Genomic DNA, 22,618 nt, shown 5'->3' on the forward strand with positions numbered 1-22,618 from the left:
TTAAATACTTGTTTCAATTGGCATTTGGGGTCGTGCTCCCGAGTCTATTCTGTGGCCCTGATCCATCAGTCCCCTCCCCTTCCCCCCTTCTTTTGTGCTTCTGTGGTGGTATTATGTTCCCCAAAATATTGTGCACCCTAATAAACTTATCTGGGGTCAGAGACAGAATAGCCACTAGATACAAAGGCTAGAAAATGGTGGCACTCACACCTTTAATCCTAGCACTCCAGAGGTAGAAATCCCTCTGGATCTCTGTGAGTTCAAGGCCACACTGGAAAGGCCAGGCATGGTGACACATGCCTTTAATCTGAGAAAGTGAGCCTTTAATCCCAGGGAATGATGGCAGAAAGCAAAAAGATATATAAGGTGTGAAGACCAGGAACTAGAATCATTTGGCTGGTTAAGCATTTGGCTGGTTAAGCTTTTAGGTTTTGAGCAGCACAGTTCAGCTGAGAGCCATTCGGATATGAGGACACAGAGGCTTCCAGTCTGAGGAAACAAGATCACCTGAGGAATTGGCAAGGTGAGGAAGCTGTGGCCTGTTCTGTCTCTCTGATTTTCCAGCGTTCACCGCAATACCTGGCTCCAGGTTTGATTTTATTAACAAGACTCTTTAATATTCCTGCATCATGCTTCCCTACTTTGAACCTTGCCTTGAGGTAATCTCTGTGTCTGCTTGGGTTGATTCGGAGCCTCGGACCACAACAAAATAATAAATTCCGATCCACTTTTCAGACTCCTAAACCACGTCCACATGCTGCACGGTAGGATACCGCCTTGAGTGATGCCATTCTTGGCAGGTCGGAGGTTAAATTCTGGTGCCCCATCGACCGTGCCTGCCCTCCAGTGCCAGGCCCCGCCCCAGTGAGGCACAACTCGGGAATGCGTAATCACTCAGTCTCCACCCCTGGGAAGTCCCTACCCTGTTCTTAGTCCGGAAGTCTGTGGGACAGAAGTCCGGAAGTTCGAGCGGCTGTTCCCTAGTTCGCTCCGGCTAATTCGGTACGCTTTCCTCTATCCCGGCGCAAGTGTGTGTCCCGAGGCTTTTCTGGTTCCGACCCGCTGTGCTTCCCGTTCTCATGTTCCTGCCTGTGCGGGTCATTGCTTGCAGACCTGGATCGGGCCCAGAGCAGATTGAGCAGACCGGGCGTGTACACTCCGGAGGAGCGAGCGGAACGGGCCGCTTGTGGAGCTTGTTGGTAACTGAGGCCAGAGGGAGGCAAATTGTGCACCTAACTAGGATTCTTGAGGATGTAGGTTACGAAGCTTGAATGCACCTGGGTATCCAAGGAGCCACTCAAAACTGGGGCTTTGGATGTTGTTTCCATGGGTCTTGCCGCAGTGTCCCATAATTCGGATGCATTTGGGCCATAGTTAGTATGACAGCAGAAACTCAAGACACAGTAGCACTTTCAGTTCCCTTTCTTGGTAGGAAGAGTTTTTGAAAGATTTGGTTAAGGTGCCGGAAGCCTGAGAGTTGCTGGGGGCTAACAGAACAACTTCAAGACGAGGGTTCGGTCACGGAAAGGGTTCCCAGATATGATGGTGGCTTGGAAGTGAGATCAGGCCTCACTTTCTGGGCTGTGTAGTCCCTGTGCCCATACATAATTGTAAGTTGAGACGGTCTCATGGAGAAAAGAGTTCAGAGTCGCCTGTCTAGACTGATGAGGCGCTCCCTGTGTGCAGTGGTTTCAGGCTTCAGCTGTGTGTCTTTCCCAGCCCGGTCTGCTGTGAAGTGAAGCCCAGGTTCCAGGGATGTACATGCAGGTGGAGACACGAACCAGCACCCGCCTCCATCTGAAGAGGGCTCCAGGCATCCGGTCTTGGTCTCTGCTGGTCGGTAAGGCTTCCCAATTTTGCCATCTTAAATCTTAAAAGTGATGCAAACAGTCTCTTTGTATTCTATTAGAGGTCCCTCAATACAAGAACTTGATAAAGCATGCTTTATTAATCTTAGTGTGCCTTTTCTTTCAGATGATATGCAGGGTCCTCTTGCATACTGGGCAAGCTCTCTTAACACTGATATGCATTCTCAGCTTATCTGCTTTCTTGAGGTCACTAGTGTTTCTTCCATGTGACAGGTAGTCACAGGTTCACATTTCTCCTCTTCCCTGTCTCCTTCCCCTTCATAAGTGCACTTAGCCTCCTGGACTTCTCCCCCATCACTGCCTATCAGAAGTCTCTTGCATCTCAGGGACAACTGCACTTGTGTTGGCTAGGCCTGTACAGAGTCTGAGGTGAGGCACTGGCTGTGACTTAGCAGCAGCGTCTCTGTAGTCTGTCCTTATGATTTGTGAAGGTCCTCATGACGTTCTGTATGTTATGCTCTGTGTTGTGTTATAATTCTCTATGTAGTCTGTCTTCATTCCTCATCACATGTAGGCAATACTTACATCTGGGTCATTTGCATTTTTCATTTAGTTGCAGACAAGTATGGTGAATGACATGGATAGCATATCCTGTTTTTTATTTAATTTATTTTTATTTTTTGTGTATGTGTATCTATGTATGGGTCTATGCAGGTGCATATAGGTGCCCATGGAGTCCAAAAGAGCATTAGCTCCCTAGAGCTGAAGTTACATGAGGTTTGAATGGCCTGACATGAGTACAGGAACCAAATGTTTGATGGACTTTTCTTTAGGCTGCCAGCTCATAAATAACGAAATGGAAACTTATTAATTATGAAAGTTTGGCCTTTAGCTTAGGCTTGTCTCCAACTTGCTTTTTTTTTTTTTTTTTTTTTTTTTTTTTGGTTTTTCAAGACAGGGTTTCTCTGTGTAGCTTTGCGCCTTTCCTGGAACTCACTTGGTAGTCCAGGCTGGCCTCGAACTCACAGAGATCCGCCTGGCTCTGCCTCCCGAGTGCTGGGATTAAAGGCGTGCGCCACCACCGCCCGGCTCCAACTTGCTTTTACAACTTAAGTTAACCTGCTTCTATTAATCTATGTTCTGCCACGTGGCTTTTTTACCTCTCGTCCATTCTGTATATCTGACTAGCACTGTTGCTGGCATCTGAGCACCTAGATTCATCCCGATTTCCTTTCACTGCCCAGAAGTCCTGCCTAGCTATTCTCTACTGCATAGCTATTGGATATTCAGCTCTTTATTAAATCAATCACAGTGACACACCCTCACATGGTGTGATAAAATATCCCATAACAGTGCTGAGAACTGAACTGGGGTCCTCTGCAAAAATAGTATATATTCTTAACTAATAAGCTATCTTTCCAGTCCCCTTGTCCCTTATTTTTAAACAAACTTCTTGGCTGTGTCACCAACCCTGCACTATGTAGCCTCTACCTGCTGCCCCTGAACATGTCCTGCCATGAGACAGGCCTGCTTGCTGAGGCTATAGCACTATGAACCAGTGCGACTCCCCTTGGCTACTTAACAAGATAATCCCTCTCTTTACAGGAATATTATCCACTGGCCTGGCTGCTGCCTATTACAGTGGAGGTAAAGTATGCTATCTCCTTCAATTTCCTTGTACTTGGAAATGAACAAAACAGTCACCTGTGAGCAGTCCTGGTGTGTGTAGCCTTTAGGGTGGCCTCTGCCTTGCCTTGTGAGAGATGACCACAGCCAATGTCTTGCATCTTAAATTTCTTCCTGTTATAAAATACTCTTGGAAAGAAGTTCTTTAGCATTTATTTGCTTGCTCCTTGCTATAGGAAGGAATCATGTGTCCCACCTTCCATGACAAGGCTATATAGATCTACCTATCTCCTAGGTGGACTTAGGCAGAGTTTGGGATGCACATGTCACCACTGACCCAGGCAGGTACAGAAGCACAGTTGACTACGCCTCTAACCCGAGCTGAAGGAAGGAAAGGCTGGGCTGGTGGGACCCTCATATGGACATATCACCTTGGCTTCTTTAGCTAATGGATATACTATGTCTGCTTGCAGATAGTCTGGGCTGGAAGCTCTTCTATGTCACAGGCTGCCTGTTTGTGGCTGTACAGAACTTGGAGGACTGGGAGGTAAGATGGTACAGTAGCACCCTTCCCATTTGGAAGCATCTGTCCCAGTCCAGAGGCACCGGTTACCTGGAGTCAGCCCTAGACTCTTCTAGAAGCTACTCATAGCTTTTCACCAGGTTCTGTGTTGTGTGTTGTTTTGCAGGCTTGCCTCAAACTCAAAAGTAAACTTACTGCTTCAGCATTCTGATAGGCATAAAGCACCACACTCAACTCACAGTTCTTTTTTTCCTGGGGTTGTACAAGTCTGCATTGTCCCTTGGCTGGACTGGCTGCATAGGGCAGGGGACCTGTGAGAACATTCTGCTAACTCACAGTTGGACCAGCTCCCAGGTCCTGAAGTTCAAGGGTTGGGGCTTCCTCTGACCAACTAGGACCTTACTGTAGGCCTAAAATAGTTGAAAGGAATCAGCAGAACCTGAGCCTGGGAAAAGTCAGCCTTTGGGGAAGTCCCCTACCCTTAGCTTTGGCCCTCTTAGAATCCTTGAAGCTGCCTGGCCCAGGCTTCTGCTTTTTGCTTACTGGCCTCATTGCCAACCTGTCCTTTTGTCCTTTCATTTACCCAGTACTGAGGGATGAACTTTAGGCCTCATACCTGCTGGGTAAGTGCTCTACCACTGAGTTAGATAGCCAGCCTGGTCTTGTTCTCATGCAAAGAGAAAAGGGAACCTATTCCATCTGCACTCTCTCCTGTGCTCCTTACCCACAGGAGTACAAGAGGTCAGACACAGAAGTTGGTTCTGGAAGAGAGCCCTGGAGTCTTTGGGGGTTGGTTTTCCACTGGGCATCTTGAGTATTTGTGCCAGTGTGAGTGGGGAGGATGATGTCTCAGCATAGCTTGGCCCTCTTCCTGGAGTTGTGTGGTTAACATACATTGGTTTGCAGGAAGCCATTTTCAACAAGAGCACTGGGAAGGTCATCTTAAAAACGTTCAGCCTCTACAAGAAGCTGCTGACTCTTCTCAGAGCAGGCCATGACCAAGGTAAGATGTGGGTAAAGGCTTGGGGAGGTCTGGATGGGTCACCTACTCAAGGAATGAGGGTCCCCCAGACATATCGTGGCTTGCAGGGTGGGATCCAGGCAGATATCTCATCCCAGGTCTCAGCCTATCAGGAAGGATGGAAGCTCATTAGCTCTCTGAGGTTGGGTGAGGGTAGTAGTATATCTGATTCCTATCAGCTGTGTTAGCCCTGCAGCGAGAGGATGGTCAGAGGAAGTCCCTAACCCTTGAACTTTTGGGCCTGTAAGCTAGGCTAACTGTGAAATAACAGAAGGTTCTCACAGGTCTCTTCTTTCTGTATTCAGCCCAGGCATTGTGCATTACAAACATGCAAGTAACTGCGTGTGCATCCCACAGGATCTTCAGTAGGCTTTTAACATAAGGAGTTAGGCCCCAAGGACTTCAGGCCTTTAACTTGTATGGAGTGCTGGCAGTATATATCCAAATGTGGCATTCAAATGTGGTAGTATACAGCCAATGAAGACCAGAGCAGGTTTGTGGGGATGTGCATTAGTGCACTGGCTGAACTACCCCAGGCTGCTTCTTGGGAGCCCTGACACACCTGAGAACCAGTCCCCACAGGCAGCAAGCCACCAGGTTAGCCCCGTGTCACTGGCAGTGGAATGATCTCATAGGTTTCCTAGTGGCTCTTGGGAAAGCAGTATCAGCCATGCATTAGTTAGCAATGGTTTTCCTGTGCAAGGAAATAGCAGGGCTACTCCACTGGAACCAGATAAGTTTTCCAGCCTTAGGTAAAATTAGGCAAAAAAGGTAGCTTGAAGATGGCAGCTTGAGCTTAGTGATCCCTGCTGTAAGACTGCTCAGGCCAGCCAGCTTCTTTCTGCCTAAAACTGCAGGAGTGATGAGTCTCCTGGGGGGTATTCTTATCCAGAAGTTATTCTGGAGCCACAGTCTAGAATGTGGAATAGCAAATATGTTTGTCACTAATGCCACTTCTACTGTTCAGCAGAGCTGGGCATCCTGAAACAGGCTGTCCTACAGCATAGGGTGAGAGCATAGGGATGACTGTTCATCTGCAAACCCTTCTGTCCCCAGTGGTGGTCCTGTTGAAAGACATCCAGGATGTGAATGTAGAGGAAGAAAAGGTCCGTTACTTTGGGAAGGGTTACACAGTGGTGCTCCGGTTTGCAACAGGCTTCTCCCATCCCCTTACTCAGACTGCAGTCATGGGCCGACGCAGGTAAGGGTGGTATAGAGCAAGACTGGGCTATCCTTTTGGGTTTCTCAGGGCAGCAGGGGAGAAGCTGAATGTCTGTAGATGGGAATATGGGGCTGCAGGAAGGATGGATGTATTTAGGAGTAGCTTTGCCATGGGTATCTGTAGGGGAGGCAACAGAACAAGGTTGAGGTCTGTTAAGAGTAGGACTGAGGCCAGAGATACTGGGCCCATTTGGGACCCCTGGGGTTCTTGTAGGTATATGGTAGGAGATGAGACAGTGTGGGTCTTTTGTGGTGTGTTACCTTTGCCATGGTGACCTGCTTTCTTGATGCTGGCCTAGTGATGTGGAAGCCATTGCCAAACTCATCACCAGCTTCTTGGACCTGCACCGCCTGGAGAGCCCCTCAGAACGGTCACAAAGCAGCGACAGTGAAGCTGATGGCCTGGGTGACCAGAGCTGACATTGTGGAATGACTGCTGGTAAATGTCACCCATTTCTGACATGTCTCCAACTGACTTGCCAATTATGAGGGTGCAGGCAGATCTTGGGCACCTGCCTATGGCTCCTTGGGTAGTTCTTGTGTGGACCACCTGCCTTTTGCTTGTTTATGCTTCTATGCTTTGCAGAACTATGGGCTGGATATCTTCCACAACCCAGATGCAGGAGGTTGGTGCTATCCAGAGGAGGACAGGATCTCAGAAATCAGTGCTTTCTCCAGTTAGACTGCAGCTCTGGCTTAGGCAGCAAAGCCTGGTTTGGATAAGCTCACCCAAGGGCATCTGAGGTATAAGATGTCAGTCTTTCTTCAGCATAGGCCTAGTACCTGTCTTCAAGAGGCCTTGCCACCCCAGGAAGACTCCACTTCATAGTGAGACACCCACATGCATGTAAGGAGGACCCACTCCTTCTGTGCATAGTGGTTTGGACTTGTTGCTATAAATCCTGATGTCTCCTCTCCTTGACCATCCCTTCTCAAGATAGACATTTTGGTGGTCAGGGGCTTCCCTGAAGGCAGCTCTGAATGCTGGATGCCTGGGTGCTGCCTGGCTGCAGAACTCTCAGAGAACTCAGAGTGCTGCTGACTGCCCTGTTCCTGCCTAGACCACTTGTCTGAGATCCCAGCAGTGTTGCAGCATAGCTATTAGGAAGGGAAGGCTCTCCTAACCCAATCTGGGAAGAAGCTGCTAGTGGAGGAAAGGCCACCTCTTCTGGCATCCTGTAGCCTTTAAGACCTGGGAGCTCCTTTACAGAAATTGAGTCTTAGCCTCTCAAGCCTTGAAAAGACCTGAAGAAGATAAGCATGTGATACACACCCCTATAAATCTCAGCCTTAAGAAGTGGGGCAGGAAGAAAGTTCAAGGCCAGTCTGGGCCACTGCCTCTTCTAACAGAAGTTGGTACCAGCCACTGATGGTTCTTTTCTGTTCTTCTAGTCTTCTACTGAGTGGACTCAAGTCTCTCAAAAGTACAGTGTCCACTAAGTTCCCAGCTTGGCTTCTAGGCCTGAAAGCTGTGGACCTCTGGTCTACACAGAGCCCCCCTCAAAAGTTGTGTACCCATGCCTGGCCAGGGAGAACTGGGAAATTGAGGAGTTATATAGACAAAGAAGTCAAGGCAGCCCTGAGGCCACTGTACTTGGGCTGAGCAGGAATAGTTAGGCCAGAACTCTTAACAGATTTTCTTTGAAGTGACTATTACCAGTTCTGACTTGGGGAACATGGTCCCTTGAACATGCCAAAGTGAGCTTTTTAAATGGTCAAGTTAGAGAATTTTTTTTCCACAAATGAAAAGTGTGAAATAATAGCTGTTGGCTTTTGGCTTGTTGCCTGTAGACTCTTAAGGTACTTTAGACAAGGGAAGAGGATTCTGTTTCTTGGGTGCTGTCATATCCCCTTCCTATGTTTCCCAGTGTTGGGACTCATTCCTCGGTAAAGGAATGAAGCCCTCTATGAGCCAGGGTGGTGGTAAAACGCTGATCCAAGTTTCTGTTAGTGGGACTTCTGCTTCTACTGTTTGTTTGTTTGATTTTTTATTTCATAATTAAAAAGCTCTACATGCAGATTGCAAATGAGTCTCCATGTGCCTTTTTCTGTTTTCAGCTTTGCCCAGGGTTACTCTTTACACAGTTTGGGAGCCTATCTGCACATGTGTCCAGGCCCCACATTGGCTGGGCACTGAGGCAGGAATCTTGGTGTTGTCCAGGCTGATAAACAGAGCCCCAGCCCTTTAGGGGTTGTGACCTGTGTCCCAGCCTGAGCTGGTGGGTGGTGGCAGTGGGGCAGCCTCCCCCAGGTCCTGCAGTAGACCCTGCAGTCGCTGCATACTTGGGAGCACATTCTCCTCTAGCCACTCCTCTATGGTGTCCGGGTAGAAAGCCAGCTGCAGGGCCACCTCCAACTGCTGCACAAGGTTGCTCCACCTGCTCAGAAGGCTGAGGGCAACAGCAGCCATGAGCTTGACTTGATGAGAATTCCTGTTAAGGCTCAAGTTTACATAGCTAAACTCATGTCCTCAGCCCCTAGAGTCAGTACTGTTCCATGCCTCAGTTTACTATTGGGACGAAATAAATGAATGACTGGTCACATTTTAACAATCAAAAACCACTATCTGGCATGAACAGGATATGCTGTTGGCAGCATGTTGCACTCAGTGCAAGTGTATTCTTATTAGCCCAGCTTAGAGTCCTGAACCAGGGGAGGACACAGGCTGCCTGGGGCTCCAGCAACAAGGGCACTCAGCTAGGTTGCACCAGGGAGTTAAAGGGCCAGCATGGACTCTAGGTAGCCTGATTCCAAAGATGAGCCTTGGGTCAGGCTGAACATGTGGTTGATGATCTGTCTCAGGCCAGGAAGCACTTAGCTGCTTGCTAATATTAGGAGCAGTGTTATTGAACAGTGGCCTATCGATCCAAGATCTACAGCTACAGTACCTGGAGAACTTGTCTTGCCTTAACACTGATAACCATAATCATTGCTATGGTGTGTGTTCATAAAGGGACAGGGTGTTTCAGAGGCTGAACACCTGGGAGGATGAGATGATGGTGGCTACCTGAGTGCCTCTGGCTGTATGTGCTGGATCATAACTGGGTGAATAAGCTTCCGCCTGCGATGGTAGGGGCTGAACCAGCCAGTGACATACCTGGAGCAAATCCAGACAATGTTAGTGGGCCAGTAGTGGCTAGGCGTTAACTGTGGAGGAAACTTAAGAATCTGATAGAAATTTTTAGAAGTCTTTCTAGAAAACTTTGTAAACAATGCCAGGAGAGATATGGGGTTGCTTACCTGTTCCTTTCCAGAAGTGTATCCACAGAGCTGCGCAGGTGAAGACTAATTTGTGTGACGAGGGCATGGATGTCACTGCCAGGGAAGGAACCAGCTCCCTCACTGCCAGAGAATCACACTGAGAACAGTGCTCCCCAGAAAAGGGAGGGGTGGGGGAATGTCAGGTAGGATGGGATTACCTCATAGTATCCATTATTTCCAGGCTTGAAACCCCAAGGAAGTGTTCCACTCTCAGCTTAACATCCTCAGCAAAGACTCCTGAAACCATCCACAGGCAGAAGTGGTCAGAGAGGCCTCCTGACCTTTGGGTGCTAATGGGCAAAAGGAACAGCATCTCAAGGGGAACCCCAGCCAGGCTAGCTGGCTGCTTTTTATTGAGCATGTGAAAGATATTTGTTAAAGATCAGGGAGTGGAAATAAGAATGGTATTGTAGGTAGCATCACTACATGGATGAGCCCTTGATCTCACTGCATAGTTCATGTGCATGTGTCCAGGCTCAATCATGGGCAGAGTACTCTACAGCACCTGGAACAAACTGCTGGGGTGTGTGAGACCAGGGCAGACACACTTCCAGGTCAGGACAAAAGGCTGTCACAGGAAGCCATTGACAGACGGTTCCTAGCTCTGTGTTGGGAGGTCTAGGTCCCAGTACAATCACTTCTCAAAAACAGGAAGAGCTAAAGCCAACACCACTAACACCAATGTCTCTTCAGTATTGGTGTGCTTCTTATTTCTTTGTCTTTCTGCACATTCTAGACAGTTTACAATGAACAACTGCCAGAAACAAACTAAAATAAGACCACCTCTACATCTTTCTACTCCACAGCTGTTAAATTTTTTGGGGGGCCCTTCTTTCCATGTGGACATCCTTTGAGCATTGTAAATTCCTATATAGTCTTATAGTTTAAATGGGCATGGTTTTTTTCACCAAGGCCCCACTGCCTACACATGCTCTGAGCAGTGCCCATGCCTCTCTTCTGCAGTCAGTTGTCCCTATAGGTCATTTGGTGTAGGAGCACTGGGATAAGGGGCTTCTGCAGCAGTGGAAGCATCTAGTTCTGCAGTCTGCCTCACAACTCTCAGGATACTTGGGCAGCAAAGAGAACCTGCATCTGCATCTGAGGCATTAATTTCTTATGTAGGGTCTCTGAATCTGTGGGGCATGTCCGTTCTAACTTCCCAATCTACCCGAGGCTCAGGCTGAGGATCTAGATATAGGCAATCCTGAGCCTGACAAGCAAGTGGACAAACTAGAAACATGAGTCTTCTTCCTCTGTAAAGGACTACAATCCAGACAGAGCAGGGCAATGATCAAGGGAAACCAGCACTTGGTCTCCTTTCTTCCTGTCTGGCTAGGGGTAGGTAGGAGACCTAAAATTGTTGGCTGGGACATACCATGTACAAGTAACTGTAGACAGGCAGCCAGGGATGGGATTCCCACGGGGAGCAGCTCACACAGCACAGAGAAGTGGTCATACCTATGTCCAGAAGAAGAGTATTCAGCTCCACAGCCCTCATTCATCTCAGCATGATGATGATGATGCCCTGATCTGGGGTATTCCAGTTTTGAGGGGTTCCTAAGCTGAGAACCACTGTGGGCAGCCTGATGTATCCCAGTACCTGACTCAGGGTTTTTAAAGTGGGTTCCATGTCATGGGACTTTGCATTAGATTTGTTATGATGCCCCTAGGGAGGAGCCTGTGTAGGGGAAACAGGCTCTAAGCACCTGGGTCCACTTCACAGTGTACACTCAAGGTGGAGTGTCTAGAGAGCCTTTATTATCCCTTTTCTAGTACTGGTCTGCTTCTTGGAGGCCTTTTCTGTGGCTTGCATACTATCTATCCACCTCATGCTTTCCCCTAAGGCCCCAGGAGGTCAACAGGTTAGAGTGGGCATCTGATCCCTCCAGTGCTGGGCAGAGTGCCTCCTGGCCTGGTCTCAGTTTCTTCAGCTGTAAGGGTATAGAGAGATGTTCCTGAGTGTGGCAGATGAAGGCTGATGGAAGAACCAGGGGCCAGTGATTACATCACCACCATCAGTTTTCCTTTACCTCTGTGAGTCACTAGTCACCATGCAAGGCATAGAAAAGGCTTTACTCTATGTGAGTCTTGGTTTAACCCACATCTCGATGTTCTCTACTGGAATGGCAAATGCTTAATAAGTCTTCATGAGCCATCTAGAATCATCTCTGAAGCCAACCAGTGGACATGTACTGAAGCCATGAGCAACTCCTGTAACCATACTAGACAACCTCACTTGGCTAAGAACCCTGCTCTGTAGTCACATTTTGGAACCTGTGAAGGCCCCAGAGGGATACCTTTCCAGCTCTTCCTAGTGGAGTTGCCAGCTTCAACTGGTCCAGCTCAAAGGTTGGAACCTCATGCTAGGACTTGGCCAGAACCAAAGACTGGGTTCATTCTATTTTTCAAAGGGTGTGACATCCTAAAAGAACCAGGACTAATCTTCATGCCCTGCTACACGAGACATATGGTATCACTCATGGACTATACGGACTACAGAGATTAGAGGGCTGCATGCTTGTGGTTCTGAGCACTCCAGTGTCTCCTCAGTAGAGTTAATGAGGCAGCCACAAAGGCATGAAGTGCATGATTTAGGCAAGGCTAACACTAGACAGGTTGCCATCATGGGTGATGGGAACTGTTCCCCACTCCCTACACCCAGCCTGAGAGCTTACCTCTGCCAGCCAGTCAGGATGATTCCTTGTAGAGTATCCACTGGACCACTGACTGCCACCTGTAGCCACTGCTCATGGTTTCTAATATGGTGCTCAACAGGGGGCAGGGCCTGATTAGCTCCTGTGGCCCCCTTGAAGGCACTGGCAGCCCACAGCCTCTGGAAGCCACATTCCTGGTACTTTCCCATGAGGAAAACTAGGCAAGGAAACAAGCAGATGAGCAGCTCTCACAGAGAAGCCCTGGATACACAGCCTAACCAGAGCAGCCGAGAGCCACAACTATCCTAGCAGAGAGGAAGACTTCCAACCATTCCCATATGGCCTATGGTTTATCACTCATAGGGATAAATACTTCAGGAAGAGCTGGAAAAAACCTGGGATGATCTGGAGCCAGCAGGGGATCCTATGCCAGGACAGGAGGCTTTGCATGGCCTCTCTGTTCCATGCTGGTCAGTCAAGCTAATGAGGTGCCTGTATTCCCAAGCTGAACAGTTCAGGTTACAGGGTCATGGAGGACTGGGAAACAATCATGCAGGCACATGCACCACGAGGAATGTAGCATGAGCAACCTGTACTGACTTTTGCTGTGGACATCCAGGTCAGCTCCATAGTCCCAGAGCACAGGCTCCACCAGTTGAGGCACCCCAGATGCTGTCAACAGAGCAAGGCAATGAGTTTGGGACCGACCACTCAGGTCACACCCTTGCTCCTTAGACACATTTGTTTTATATAAGGGTTTCACTTTGTTGCCCAGGCTGGCCTTGAACTCTAATCCTCCTGCCTCATCCTCCTAAGGACTGAGATTATAGTCATGTGCCACCACGTTTACCTCTGGCACATTCATTTAATGTTAAAGTGGGAACATAAACCATTTTCTCAAGTCTAATGGGTTTTAAGTATAGTTTGCAGCTATGCTAGGCTTTTAGCCATAAACACCAGAGCTACAAATGATATTTGTAGCTACCTGCCTTAGTGAGGAAGGACTCCTAAGCTCTTCTCCAAGCTGCTGGCTTTGCAGCCTCAGGGAACTGGAACACATCTTTAATAGGAACTGATTCTAATTCATAATGTAAAACATACACTAGTCTCACGGAGTATAGGTACAGGTGGCCCTGGATCTCTGCATTAAACTCAGGGTTCAGTGGAACTAGGTGATACGTTTAAGTGCTATCTCCCAGGCTGGGGAAGGTACTCTTCAGCTTTCATCTCTAAGCTTTGGGACAGTGTGAACTTTTGGCCTTGGCATCTGTAAGGCTGGCCACAGAGTGCACATGGGGCTAAAGCTATCAGAAGCACTGGACACTCCCATGGCCTCTCTGGGCCTGCCAGCAGCCACACCAATTTCTGGCCCACATTCCTGCAAGGCTGTACAGTGACTTGAAAGGAAGGATTAAACCCAACATTTTCACTGGAGCACACATTAAGCTTCTGGAACTTGAGGTCCTGGGCAGCCACATGTAAGCCCCCATCCATACAGGCCCTGCCAACCTTTTAGCTGTTCCTGGGGGATGTCTCGTAGCATGTCATCCCACACCAAGGGTCTTGTGCCAGGGTGCTGTGCCAGCACATGGCTGGCTACTGCCTGCATGTGGGACAAACACAATTTCGCGTGGCTGTTCTGTTCCTGCTGTAGCCACTGTTTTGAGGTTTCCCCCTCGCCCAAGTAGTAGACCTAGGAGGAAGAAACAGGATGGGATTGCATCTGTTGCCACCCTTATATCCAGGTTCACAACTGTCCTGAAGTACAGAGGAGACTAATTGAACCCAGGTCCTCTGGAAAAGCAGCCAGTGCTTGTAACCGCAGAGCCATCACTCCAGTCCCCCATCCTCTTCTTTTTGGAGGCAGGATTTCATATAGCCTAGGTTGGTTTGTAATTCCTTATGCTGTAAAGGTTGCTGAGTTACAAGCGTGTATCATCATACCTTATTTTCAGATTTCCTTATTTTGAGATACCACAGCCCAAGCTGACCTAGAACTCATTGTGTAGCCCAGGGTGGTCTCAAATTTGTGGCAATTCTTTTGCCCTAACCTCCAAGTGCTAGGATTACAAGTGTCACCCACCATGTCCAGCTCCTTTTAAAAATGGAAATCTCAGGGCTGAATGCCTACAAACCCAGGCAGTGGCCTTTATCTCAGACTCTCCAGTCCTGTCCCACACATCTGGAATCTAGCCAGATAAGCAGAGGGGTAGAGGCTAGCCACTGGGTAGGCTAGGTAGGAGGACATACCACAGACACCCCAGGGGAACACTTTTCCCAAATAGTGCTTCAAGATCCAAACATAACACTTTCTTCCTCTCAACACCTCAAATGCATTTCTTTGGCTAGAACAGTCTGAAAGGGCATGAATTTGCTCATGGCTGGGACTGGCTCTGTCCCTGCAGGAGGAGGAATAGGTAAAGATACCTATCCCTCTGGATGGCAGTAACATCTGGTATACAGGGTACATTACCTGGGCTCTGCAGGGCTGCCCTATGCCAGGTGACACTCCTCTCCAGAGATGTCATCTAGAATAGTTCCATAAATAGGACTATCTCCTTGGTAATCCCTGACTTTATTCTTTAGTATTTGGACTATTTCTCTATTCAAAAGAATCCATAGGGTCTGGCATGGTGGTACATGCCTATAATTCTAGTGTTTGGCAGGTTGAGGCAGAAGAATCAAAAGATCAAACCAGCCTGGATAATGTAATGAAACTGAATCTCAAAAAATTTTTAATTAAATTAAACCAAATCAAACCAAACCAAAAGAAAACACAGAGGGGGCTGGAGAGATTATACTGGAAACTCTTGCAGAGGATCCAGCTTTGATTCCCAGCATCCACAAGGTAGCTCACAACCATCTGTAATTCTAGTCCCAGGTGATACTGACACCCTCTTCTGGCCCCTGTGGGCACCAGGCACACACATAGTACACAGACATACATGCAGGCAAAATATCCATACACATAAAATAAATAAGTAAATAAATAAATACAAAAAAGAGAGAGAGAGAGAGAAAGAAAGAAACCTTGACATGGGACTGGGTGGCTTCGAAAAGAAGAGGCTGCAGACCTTGAGATCAAAGGTACTCACCTCATCACAGCCAATGTGGAGCCACCGGACACCCCTATGTAGCTCAAGAATCTGGTCAATCATATCTTTTACCAATGCCAGAGACTCAGCCTCATGAGGGTTCAGGGTGTTGGGGAAGAGAGCCACTTCACGGAGATGTGCAAATGCTTCATGCTTTAGCACAAACTATGGAGAGACAAGGACAGAAGGAAGCTGGTGCTCAAGGACCCTGGTCCCCTGCGTGTCCTTGACAAGAGTTCCAAGCTTATGTTGCTTAACTGGACAGTGTGCCTGAGGGCCAGCTGGATGGCCTGCAAAGATTACTCCTGTCTCTTCCAGATGTCTGCAGGTGAGATAAGCTTCAGAGCCCACAGGGCAGTAGCTTCTGACTCTACCTGAGCTGGGTCTAAACCCTCTAGCTGGTTCCTCAGCAGCCTTCTTCCCTTCTCCCTTCCCTGTTTCCTTCTCCTCCTTCCTTCCTTTCTTCCTCCTCCTCTCTCTCTTCTCTCTCTCTCTCTCTCTCTCTTTCTCTCTCTGGTGTTGAGACTTTAATTCAAGGCCTTGCACGAGCTAAGTAATTTATTTTCCACTGTGCTGTATCTCTAGCTTCTTCTTTTGACTTATATGGTTTTTGCTTGTTAGGGTTGGGATCTGTGTACCACATGTGTTTAGTGCCCATGAGGCCAGAAAGAGGTCATAGATTCCATGGAGCTGGAGTTACAGGTGGTTTTGAGCTGTGTCATGGGTGCTGGGAATCAAATTTGGGTTCTCTGGAAGAGCAGCCAGTGCTCTTAACAGTTCCAGCCCCTCCAGTCCAGCCCCTCCAGTCCTTTTTTTTTAAATTTTATTTTAGGGGAGTGAATGCAGCTGCATCCTACAAGACATTAAATCAACATCATGTTTGCTTCTCAGTTGTCTTACATGAGAAATAATTTTGAATACTGGTAAAAAGACATAAGCAGAAAATGGAAGGCATCCTTCCTTCCTGGCGCAGCTGTCCTGACCAAAAGTAGTGCTCTCTGGCTGCTTACAGGTCAGTGCTTCTGAGAATGGGGTTCAGGCAGCACTGCTGCCTATGCCCTGTCAGGCCCTGTTGCCTCACACTGGAGCCCAAGCCCAGTCTCTGAACCCCACACCCATACCAGTAATTTTCATTCCTCTCACTCACCTCCATGTGACCGAATGTCTGCACCAAGGGAACAACCTCCAGCTCACTGAGTCTGGCCAGGTGCAGGATCTCTGTAACTTCAGAGGGGCTGGAGTGATAAGAGCACACAGGGGCTTGTGTCAGTCCAGCCTAGTCCTTTCTTACCCCTTTGCATCTTATATGAGCTGGTCATAGAATCATCCTGCACAACAGGGGTTAGCAGATTGGCCCAAGAGCAAAATTTATCGCTCAGCCGCTTTTGTACAGCCCTTAACCTAAGAAAGGGTCCCTTCACCCCTGTCCCCCTCTTTTTTTTTTTAACTTTGAAAGACAAACAGATATTCACTGTTTGGAAAGCAGCAGCGCACAGAGAGCAGGCAAATCTACAGCAGGTACAGATACACTGGAGAAATGTGATGCCCAGAGCCATACTGCCCTCCAGTATGGTGGTCACTTCATACTCCACCAGCAGGAGGCTTCGCTTCCTCTCCCCACCACCACAGAATGCTGCCTTTAGTCTGTTTAGGATTTTTTGAAACAGGATGGCAGCCCATACTCCTGCCTGAGCCATCCAAGACTAGTATTATAGGAAATTATCACTACACCTAACTAAAGAATCAGCAATGACCACATACTCCCCCGACCTTCTGCTTGGGATCAAACCAATACCTTGTGTATGCTAGGCAAGCACTTGACCACTGGGCTACAACCCCAGCTTTACCAATTCAGTAGCTAAAATGACACTGCAAAGTTGTTTTAATCTTGATTTCTATGAGAGGCTTAGTATTTTCCCACTTGCTTATGCATTCCAAGTTTAAAATCGAACTGTGAGAAGCTGGGGAGATCATTCAGTGGTGGAAATGCCTGTCGCATAAGCAAGAGAATTAGAGTTCAGATTCCCAGACCCCAGGTAAATGCTGGGTAAGCGTAGTGGCCCATCTGTAATTCCAGTGCTCAGAAGGCACAGACAGGGGGTCCCAGAGCAAGCTGGCTTCCCAGACTAGCCAAAATGGTGTATTCTGGACTCAACCAAAGATGCTGCTTCAATAAAGAAAGTAGAGAGTGATAAAGACTTGGGATGCCAACTTCAGGCCTCCACATGTACTTGCACATATGCACCCACACACATGGTGAATGCAAACGCACATGCACACGCACACGCACATACACGAGAAAAAAATATCCAATTGTGGCCTTAAATGAAGCCCAGTCCCAGCTGCCTCATGACTTCTTATTCTTCCCTGCAGGGTCAGAGTAGGTGTTTATTTTCTCTTTTAAATGTTTCCTAATTACCTTGAATGTACATGTTTTACTTAAAAAATTTCTGCATGTGTGTGTATGCTAAGTGTATGTATGTACACCATGTGCTTGCAGGAACCTGAGGTTAGAAGAGAGCACTGGATCCCCTGGAGTTACAAGTGGTTGTAAGCCACTATATGAGTACTGGGAACCAAACCCAGATCTTCTGTAAAAACAGTAAGTGCTTCTAAACACAAACACATCTCTCCAACCTCTATGTGTTTTACTTAAATAAAAAAAATTTTTTTTTTGGTCTGAGTATTTTGCCTGCATTTGTCTGTATACTACCTTTTTTCTTTGTGTTTTTTTTTGTTTGTTTGTTTGTTTGTTTGTTTCTCTGTGTAATAGCCCTGGCTCTCCTGGAACTTGATTGTAGACTGGGCTGGTCATGAACACAAAGGGCTCCACCTGCCTCTGCCTCCAAGTGCTGGGATTAAACGTATGTGTCACCACACCCACCTTGTATAACACTACCACTCTTTTTAATGTGTGAGAAGGTCAGAAGAGGGTACTGGACACCCTGGAACTAGAGTTGTAGGTAACTGTAAACTACCATGTGGAGGCTGGGTACTGAACCTAGGTCCTCTGGAAGAGCATTCAATGCTCTTAACACATGAGCTATCTCTCCAGCCCCAATGTTTTATGTTTATAAAGTGTTTGGGTTGGTTTGTTTGTTTTTTTATACAGAGTTTCTCTATGTAGCCCTGGCTGTCCTGGAATTCATTCTGTAGTTCAGGCTGGCTTCCAACTCAGAGATCCGCCTGCCTCTGCCTTCCAAGAGCTGGGATGAAAGGCTACGCCACCACCGGCCTGCCAGTTTTGTTTTTGAGATGGGATTTCACTCTTTAGCCCAAAGTGACCTTTAACTTTCAACAATCATGCTGTCTCAGCCTCCCAAACTGTGGGATTACAGGTGTGAGCCACCACACCAGGGTACACTGTTTTAATTTTGTAACCAATTTATATAAATAACCACATACACTTAGAAAGACAGAAAAGGAATGCAAGATGTTAGATTTCAATTATCCCACCCATAGTTCTGCATATGCCTTCCTTCTTGGAGGCCCTCGCCATCCACTTGGCATCCTCTGTTAGCTTTGATACCTGTATGCATGCTTGGCCCTCAGCAGCCTCAGGCGGCCCTCATAGGGAAACATGTCTTCATACTCAATGAGGAGGCCATTTGCACCAAGTGCATGGAACAGGGGAAAAACCTGGAGGGAAACAGGGTGTTGAAAAAAGTGGCAATCTGAATAACGAAGGACTTAGATAAAGTGTGTACCTTTTTCCTTACTAGGTTTTGGAGAGGGATCGGAACTGATACTCATATTTCTCTTACAAACTTTCAATCTGGAATGTGTATTTGATATTTGCTGAACAAATTCTTAGTCAATAACATACCTATTTAGCACAGGAATGTAATGTGCCATGAAATAGCTGTTACCAAAGAACAATGAATTTTGGTGGGTCAGCTGAGGGAGGACTATGCCATCTGGGAGAGTCATCCTGGAGCCAGGCCAGAATGGTCTAATGCACAAGAACCTGTGTGTCATAGCAGCAGGGAGCACCAGGTTCAGCTCTGGAGATGAGTTCAACTTCTCGGAAGGAAAAGCAGGTGGGGTGTGTGTGTGTGTGTGTGTGTGTGTGTGTGTGTGCAGAGGTAGGGTTCAAAGTCTCAAAGCTTGTCCTCTCATTCTCTCACCCCTTCCTTCCCTATCTTTATGTTAAGGGTAGGAATCTCCTTATCTTCAGGAGTTTTAGAACCTGTTCATGCCTACTATACAGAATAATCAATTATATATTTCCCCCCCTGGTCTGAGATCAAGGACAGGGATTTAAAAATAAAACAACACACACAGTCGGCACTAATAAGGAAGCCTCTATCTATATTTAAAACAGCCATCAATCTCCAAATAAGGATTCAAATGTTTCTGTGACTTGTAACATGTTTTCTTTCTTAAAGTACAGGAAAGTTCTGAAGCATGCTCAATCAAAGAAATCAGATCAGGACTGAAAATCAGCAGTAGATGATTCACAAAATGGATATTAAGTGAGTGTGAATTACAGAGGCAGTCTGACCATTGAGAGAGGTAAGCTAACTCCATTATCCACACTGAGATAAAGTCAAGGATGGTGATGGTATCTAATTTCTCCAGTGTTAGCTTCCCATGGCCTCTTGATATCTGTGTAGACCAACTGGGCACCTCTGTTTTATGGGCTGGGAAAGACCACTTGTTATACAGATGTTTGAGAGGTTGAGACTAGGGAGGCCAGGCCCTCAAGACACATGAGCCTCTGGGCTTTCATGTATTAGATGGTAGCAGAGGTTTTCATTGTTAAGCTGTATAAACATATATCATAAGCTAATGTTTACTTTTCTCTTTGTTTGGAATACTTTGTTGTTGTTGTTGTTGTTTCAAGACAGGGTTTCTCTGTGTAACAGCTCTGGCTGTCCTGGAACTTACTTTGTAGACTAGACTGACCTCACACTCACAGAGATCTACCTGCCTCTGACTCCTGAGTGCTGGGATTAAAGGCATGTACCACCACTGCCCGGCTGTCTGGAATACTTTAAAGCAAATCCCAGACATTCTTTCACTTGTAAATACTTCAATTTATATTTCAAACTATTTGTTAAGGACTTAAAAGACAATAACCATAACCCTTATCCCACCAAATCAGTTATTAATAATCCCTTAATACTCTCATTCCCAAATTTTCCTGTTTCAAAAAGCTGTGGCTTGGGTCAGATGTATACATTTTTAAAAATTTTGTTTATTTATTTAATGTGAATTGGTGTTTTGCTTACATGCATGTCTGTGTGAGGGTGTCAGATCTTCTGGAACTGGAGTTATAGATAGTTGTGAATTGCCATGCAGGTGCTGGGAACTGAACCTGGGTCCTCTGAAGAGCAGCCAGAGCTCTTAACTGCTGAGCCATCTCTCCAGCCTCCAGATTTATACATTTTTACGTAGATTTTCTGTTTGTTTCTGTGTATGTGTTAATATACGTTTATGTGCGAGAAGGCCAGAGATCTACCTCATAAGGGCTGAGATTATAGGTATAAGCCATAACCTATAATTTTTTTTAACATTTATTTATGGGGTGGGGGAGCCACAGTGCCTATGTGAAGATCAGAGATTTGGCAAGTGGTTCTCTTCTTCCTTTATAAAGGATCCAGGGATCAAACTCATGTCATCAGGCTGGTAGGAAGTACCTTTATCCAATGACCCATCATCTCACTAGCCCCTTGAGATTTTTGGTTTTTTGAGATAGGGTTTCTCTGTGAAACAGTCTTGGCTGTCCTGGAACTATAAGAGATCTGTGTGCCTCTGCCTCTCGAGTGCTGGGATTAAAGGCATGCACCACTACCCGGCCCTTGAGCAGATTTTTAAAGCAGTAGTGTCTCATTATGTAACTCTGGCTGGCCTGGTACTCGCAGAGATCTGTCTTTGCTCCCTGGCTATACAATGTCTTTTGAGACAGGGTAACAAACTGCGCTCTAGGCTGGCCTAGAGCTAGCTATGCAGCCCACACTCGCCTCCTCATGTATCAGCCTCTCACTGATACAAACACTGCTTTTTAATTTCAAATTTATTTGCTAAAAATCAACACTTGTTCTGTGTGGGTCTCAAAATTATGGTTCTGATTGCATTCTCAAATGTCCCTTAGCATATCTATTTTCCATTTTCCTGCAGTTAGTAGTTAGCTACAAAAGTGTTAGAATCTAGTTAAAAATATTACACTTGTGGGGCTGGAGAGATGGTTCAGCAGTTAAGAGCACTGGCTGCTCTTCCAGAGGACCCAGGTTCAATTCCCAGCACCCACATGGCAGCTCCTCTGGCTTAGGAATAATGTGGTCCTTTTCAGTGAGGATTATATGGGTTAACCCCATATGGGCTCTTTAACTAGGCTGTACATCTCAGGTACTTTGCTCACTTCGATATATTCAATGACTAGACAGTACTTCTAAATCCTTAAGTTCATCAATGCTCTGCATTTTTTTTTTTCAGATAGGGTCTCATATAGCCCAGGCTAACCCTGAACTTGGTATATAGCTGAAGATGACCTCGAACTTCTGACTCTCCTGCTTCCACATACCAAATACTGACTATAGGCATGTAACACCTCACTCACCTCTTGTTCTGCTGGCCATCTGGAACTTGTTCTGTAGACCAGGCTAGCCTCAAACTCAGAGATTAAAGGAGTGCACCATCACTGCCTGGTATTTGTTCTGCATTTTGTTTTCCGAGACAGGGTTTCTCTGTGTAGCCCTGGCTGTCCTGGAACTCACTCTGTAGACCAGTCTGGCCTCAAACTCACGAGATCTGCCGGTCTCTACCTCCTGAGTGCTGGGATTAAAAGCATGTGCCACCACCACCACCTGCTACTACTGAGCTACATTACCAGCTCCCCATCACCACCTCTTTTGTTTGCTTGTTTTTTGTTTTTTTGAGACAGGGTTTCTCTGTGTAACAGCCCTGGGTGTCCTGGAACTCACTCTGTAGACCAGTCTGGCCTGGAACTCACGAAGATCTGCCTGTCTCTGCCTCCCCAGTGTTGGAATTAAAGGCCTGTGCCACCATTGCCTGGCAGTACCACTTTTTTGAGACAGTGTCTCATGTAGTTCAGGATGGTCTTGAATTTGCTATGGGATCAATGCTGGCCTTGATCTCCTGAACCTCCTGCCTCTACTTCCCAAGTACTGGGGTTACAGATGAGTGCTACTATGTTCATGTTGAATAATGTGTCAGAATTCTAGGATTGTTATAAGAAATGACTACAAATGAAATAACTTCAAATAACAGGAATTTTCTCTGATAGTTCTAGAAGCCAGGAGTCCCAAATCCAGGACTTGGCAGGGCATGCTTTCTCTGAAGGCTTCCTGGGAGAGTCCTTCCTGCCTCTTCCAGCTTCTGGTGGTTCTAACTATCCTTCCTGTTCACATTCCAGCCTCTGCTTCTGTTGTCACAGGGTGTCCTTC

General features: G+C 46.9%; 2 protein-coding genes across 9 annotated transcripts in view; one reads left to right on the plus strand and one right to left on the minus strand.

The window, feature by feature from the left end:
- Positions 1 to 22,618, minus strand: part of Hexd (hexosaminidase D) — a 34,344-nt gene that overhangs the window by 9,633 nt on the left and 2,093 nt on the right. For 2 of the 6 annotated variants that reach the window (XM_052758409.1, XM_052758408.1), the window contains exons 3-13: positions 18,739 to 18,848; positions 16,357 to 16,444; positions 15,210 to 15,374; positions 13,624 to 13,807; positions 12,715 to 12,786; positions 12,136 to 12,331; positions 10,836 to 10,918; positions 9,619 to 9,697; positions 9,440 to 9,541; positions 9,207 to 9,296; positions 8,171 to 8,589 (exon numbers count right to left, since the gene is read on the minus strand). In XM_052758409.1, the coding sequence (XP_052614369.1) occupies positions 8,385 to 8,589; positions 9,207 to 9,296; positions 9,440 to 9,541; positions 9,619 to 9,697; positions 10,836 to 10,918; positions 12,136 to 12,331; positions 12,715 to 12,786; positions 13,624 to 13,807; positions 15,210 to 15,374; positions 16,357 to 16,444; positions 18,739 to 18,848 (1,374 nt within the window). In that variant the 3' untranslated portion in view covers positions 8,171 to 8,384. Of the gene's footprint in view, positions 1 to 8,170; positions 8,590 to 9,206; positions 9,297 to 9,439; positions 9,542 to 9,618; positions 9,698 to 10,835; positions 10,919 to 12,135; positions 12,332 to 12,714; positions 12,787 to 13,623; positions 13,808 to 15,209; positions 15,375 to 16,356; positions 16,445 to 18,738; positions 18,849 to 22,618 lie in introns of those variants that run through there. The other 4 variants (XM_052758411.1, XM_052758410.1, XM_052758413.1 and 1 more) reach the window with 4 other exon arrangements.
- LOC128122723 (cytochrome b-245 chaperone 1) lies at positions 871 to 17,892 on the plus strand. 3 transcript variants are annotated; one of them, XM_052758420.1, is made up of 8 exons: positions 871 to 1,199; positions 1,720 to 1,840; positions 3,414 to 3,455; positions 3,908 to 3,981; positions 4,864 to 4,960; positions 6,035 to 6,179; positions 6,499 to 6,638; positions 17,710 to 17,892. In XM_052758420.1, exons 2-7 carry the CDS (start codon positions 1,756 to 1,758, stop codon positions 6,617 to 6,619), a joined length of 564 nt encoding a protein of 187 aa, XP_052614380.1. In that variant the 5' UTR covers positions 871 to 1,199; positions 1,720 to 1,755; the 3' UTR covers positions 6,620 to 6,638; positions 17,710 to 17,892. The 3 variants fall into 3 exon arrangements, with proteins under 3 accessions (XP_052614380.1, XP_052614379.1, XP_052614378.1); XM_052758419.1 differs by lacking the exon at positions 17,710 to 17,892 and adding an exon at positions 6,786 to 8,229 and having other exon boundaries at positions 873 to 1,199; XM_052758418.1 differs by lacking the exon at positions 17,710 to 17,892 and having other exon boundaries at positions 884 to 1,199; positions 6,499 to 8,229.

The sequence above is a fragment of the Peromyscus californicus genome, unplaced genomic scaffold, assembly GCF_007827085.1.
Source record: "Peromyscus californicus insignis strain IS unplaced genomic scaffold, ASM782708v3 Scaffold_3__1_contigs__length_106647218, whole genome shotgun sequence".
Classification (NCBI taxonomy): Eukaryota; Metazoa; Chordata; class Mammalia; order Rodentia; family Cricetidae; genus Peromyscus; species Peromyscus californicus.

Excerpts from the sequence above, each read along its gene's own strand:
- LOC128122723 (XM_052758420.1), top strand. The coding sequence starts at position 1,756 with ATGTACATGCAGGTGGAGACACGAACCAGCACCCGCCTCCATCTGAAG. Across the intron at positions 1,841-3,413 it reads GTCTTGGTCTCTGCTGGTCG|GAATATTATCCACTGGCCTG; the intron begins GTAAGGCTTCCC and ends CTCTCTTTACAG. Across the intron at positions 4,961-6,034 it reads CAGAGCAGGCCATGACCAAG|TGGTGGTCCTGTTGAAAGAC; the intron begins GTAAGATGTGGG and ends TTCTGTCCCCAG.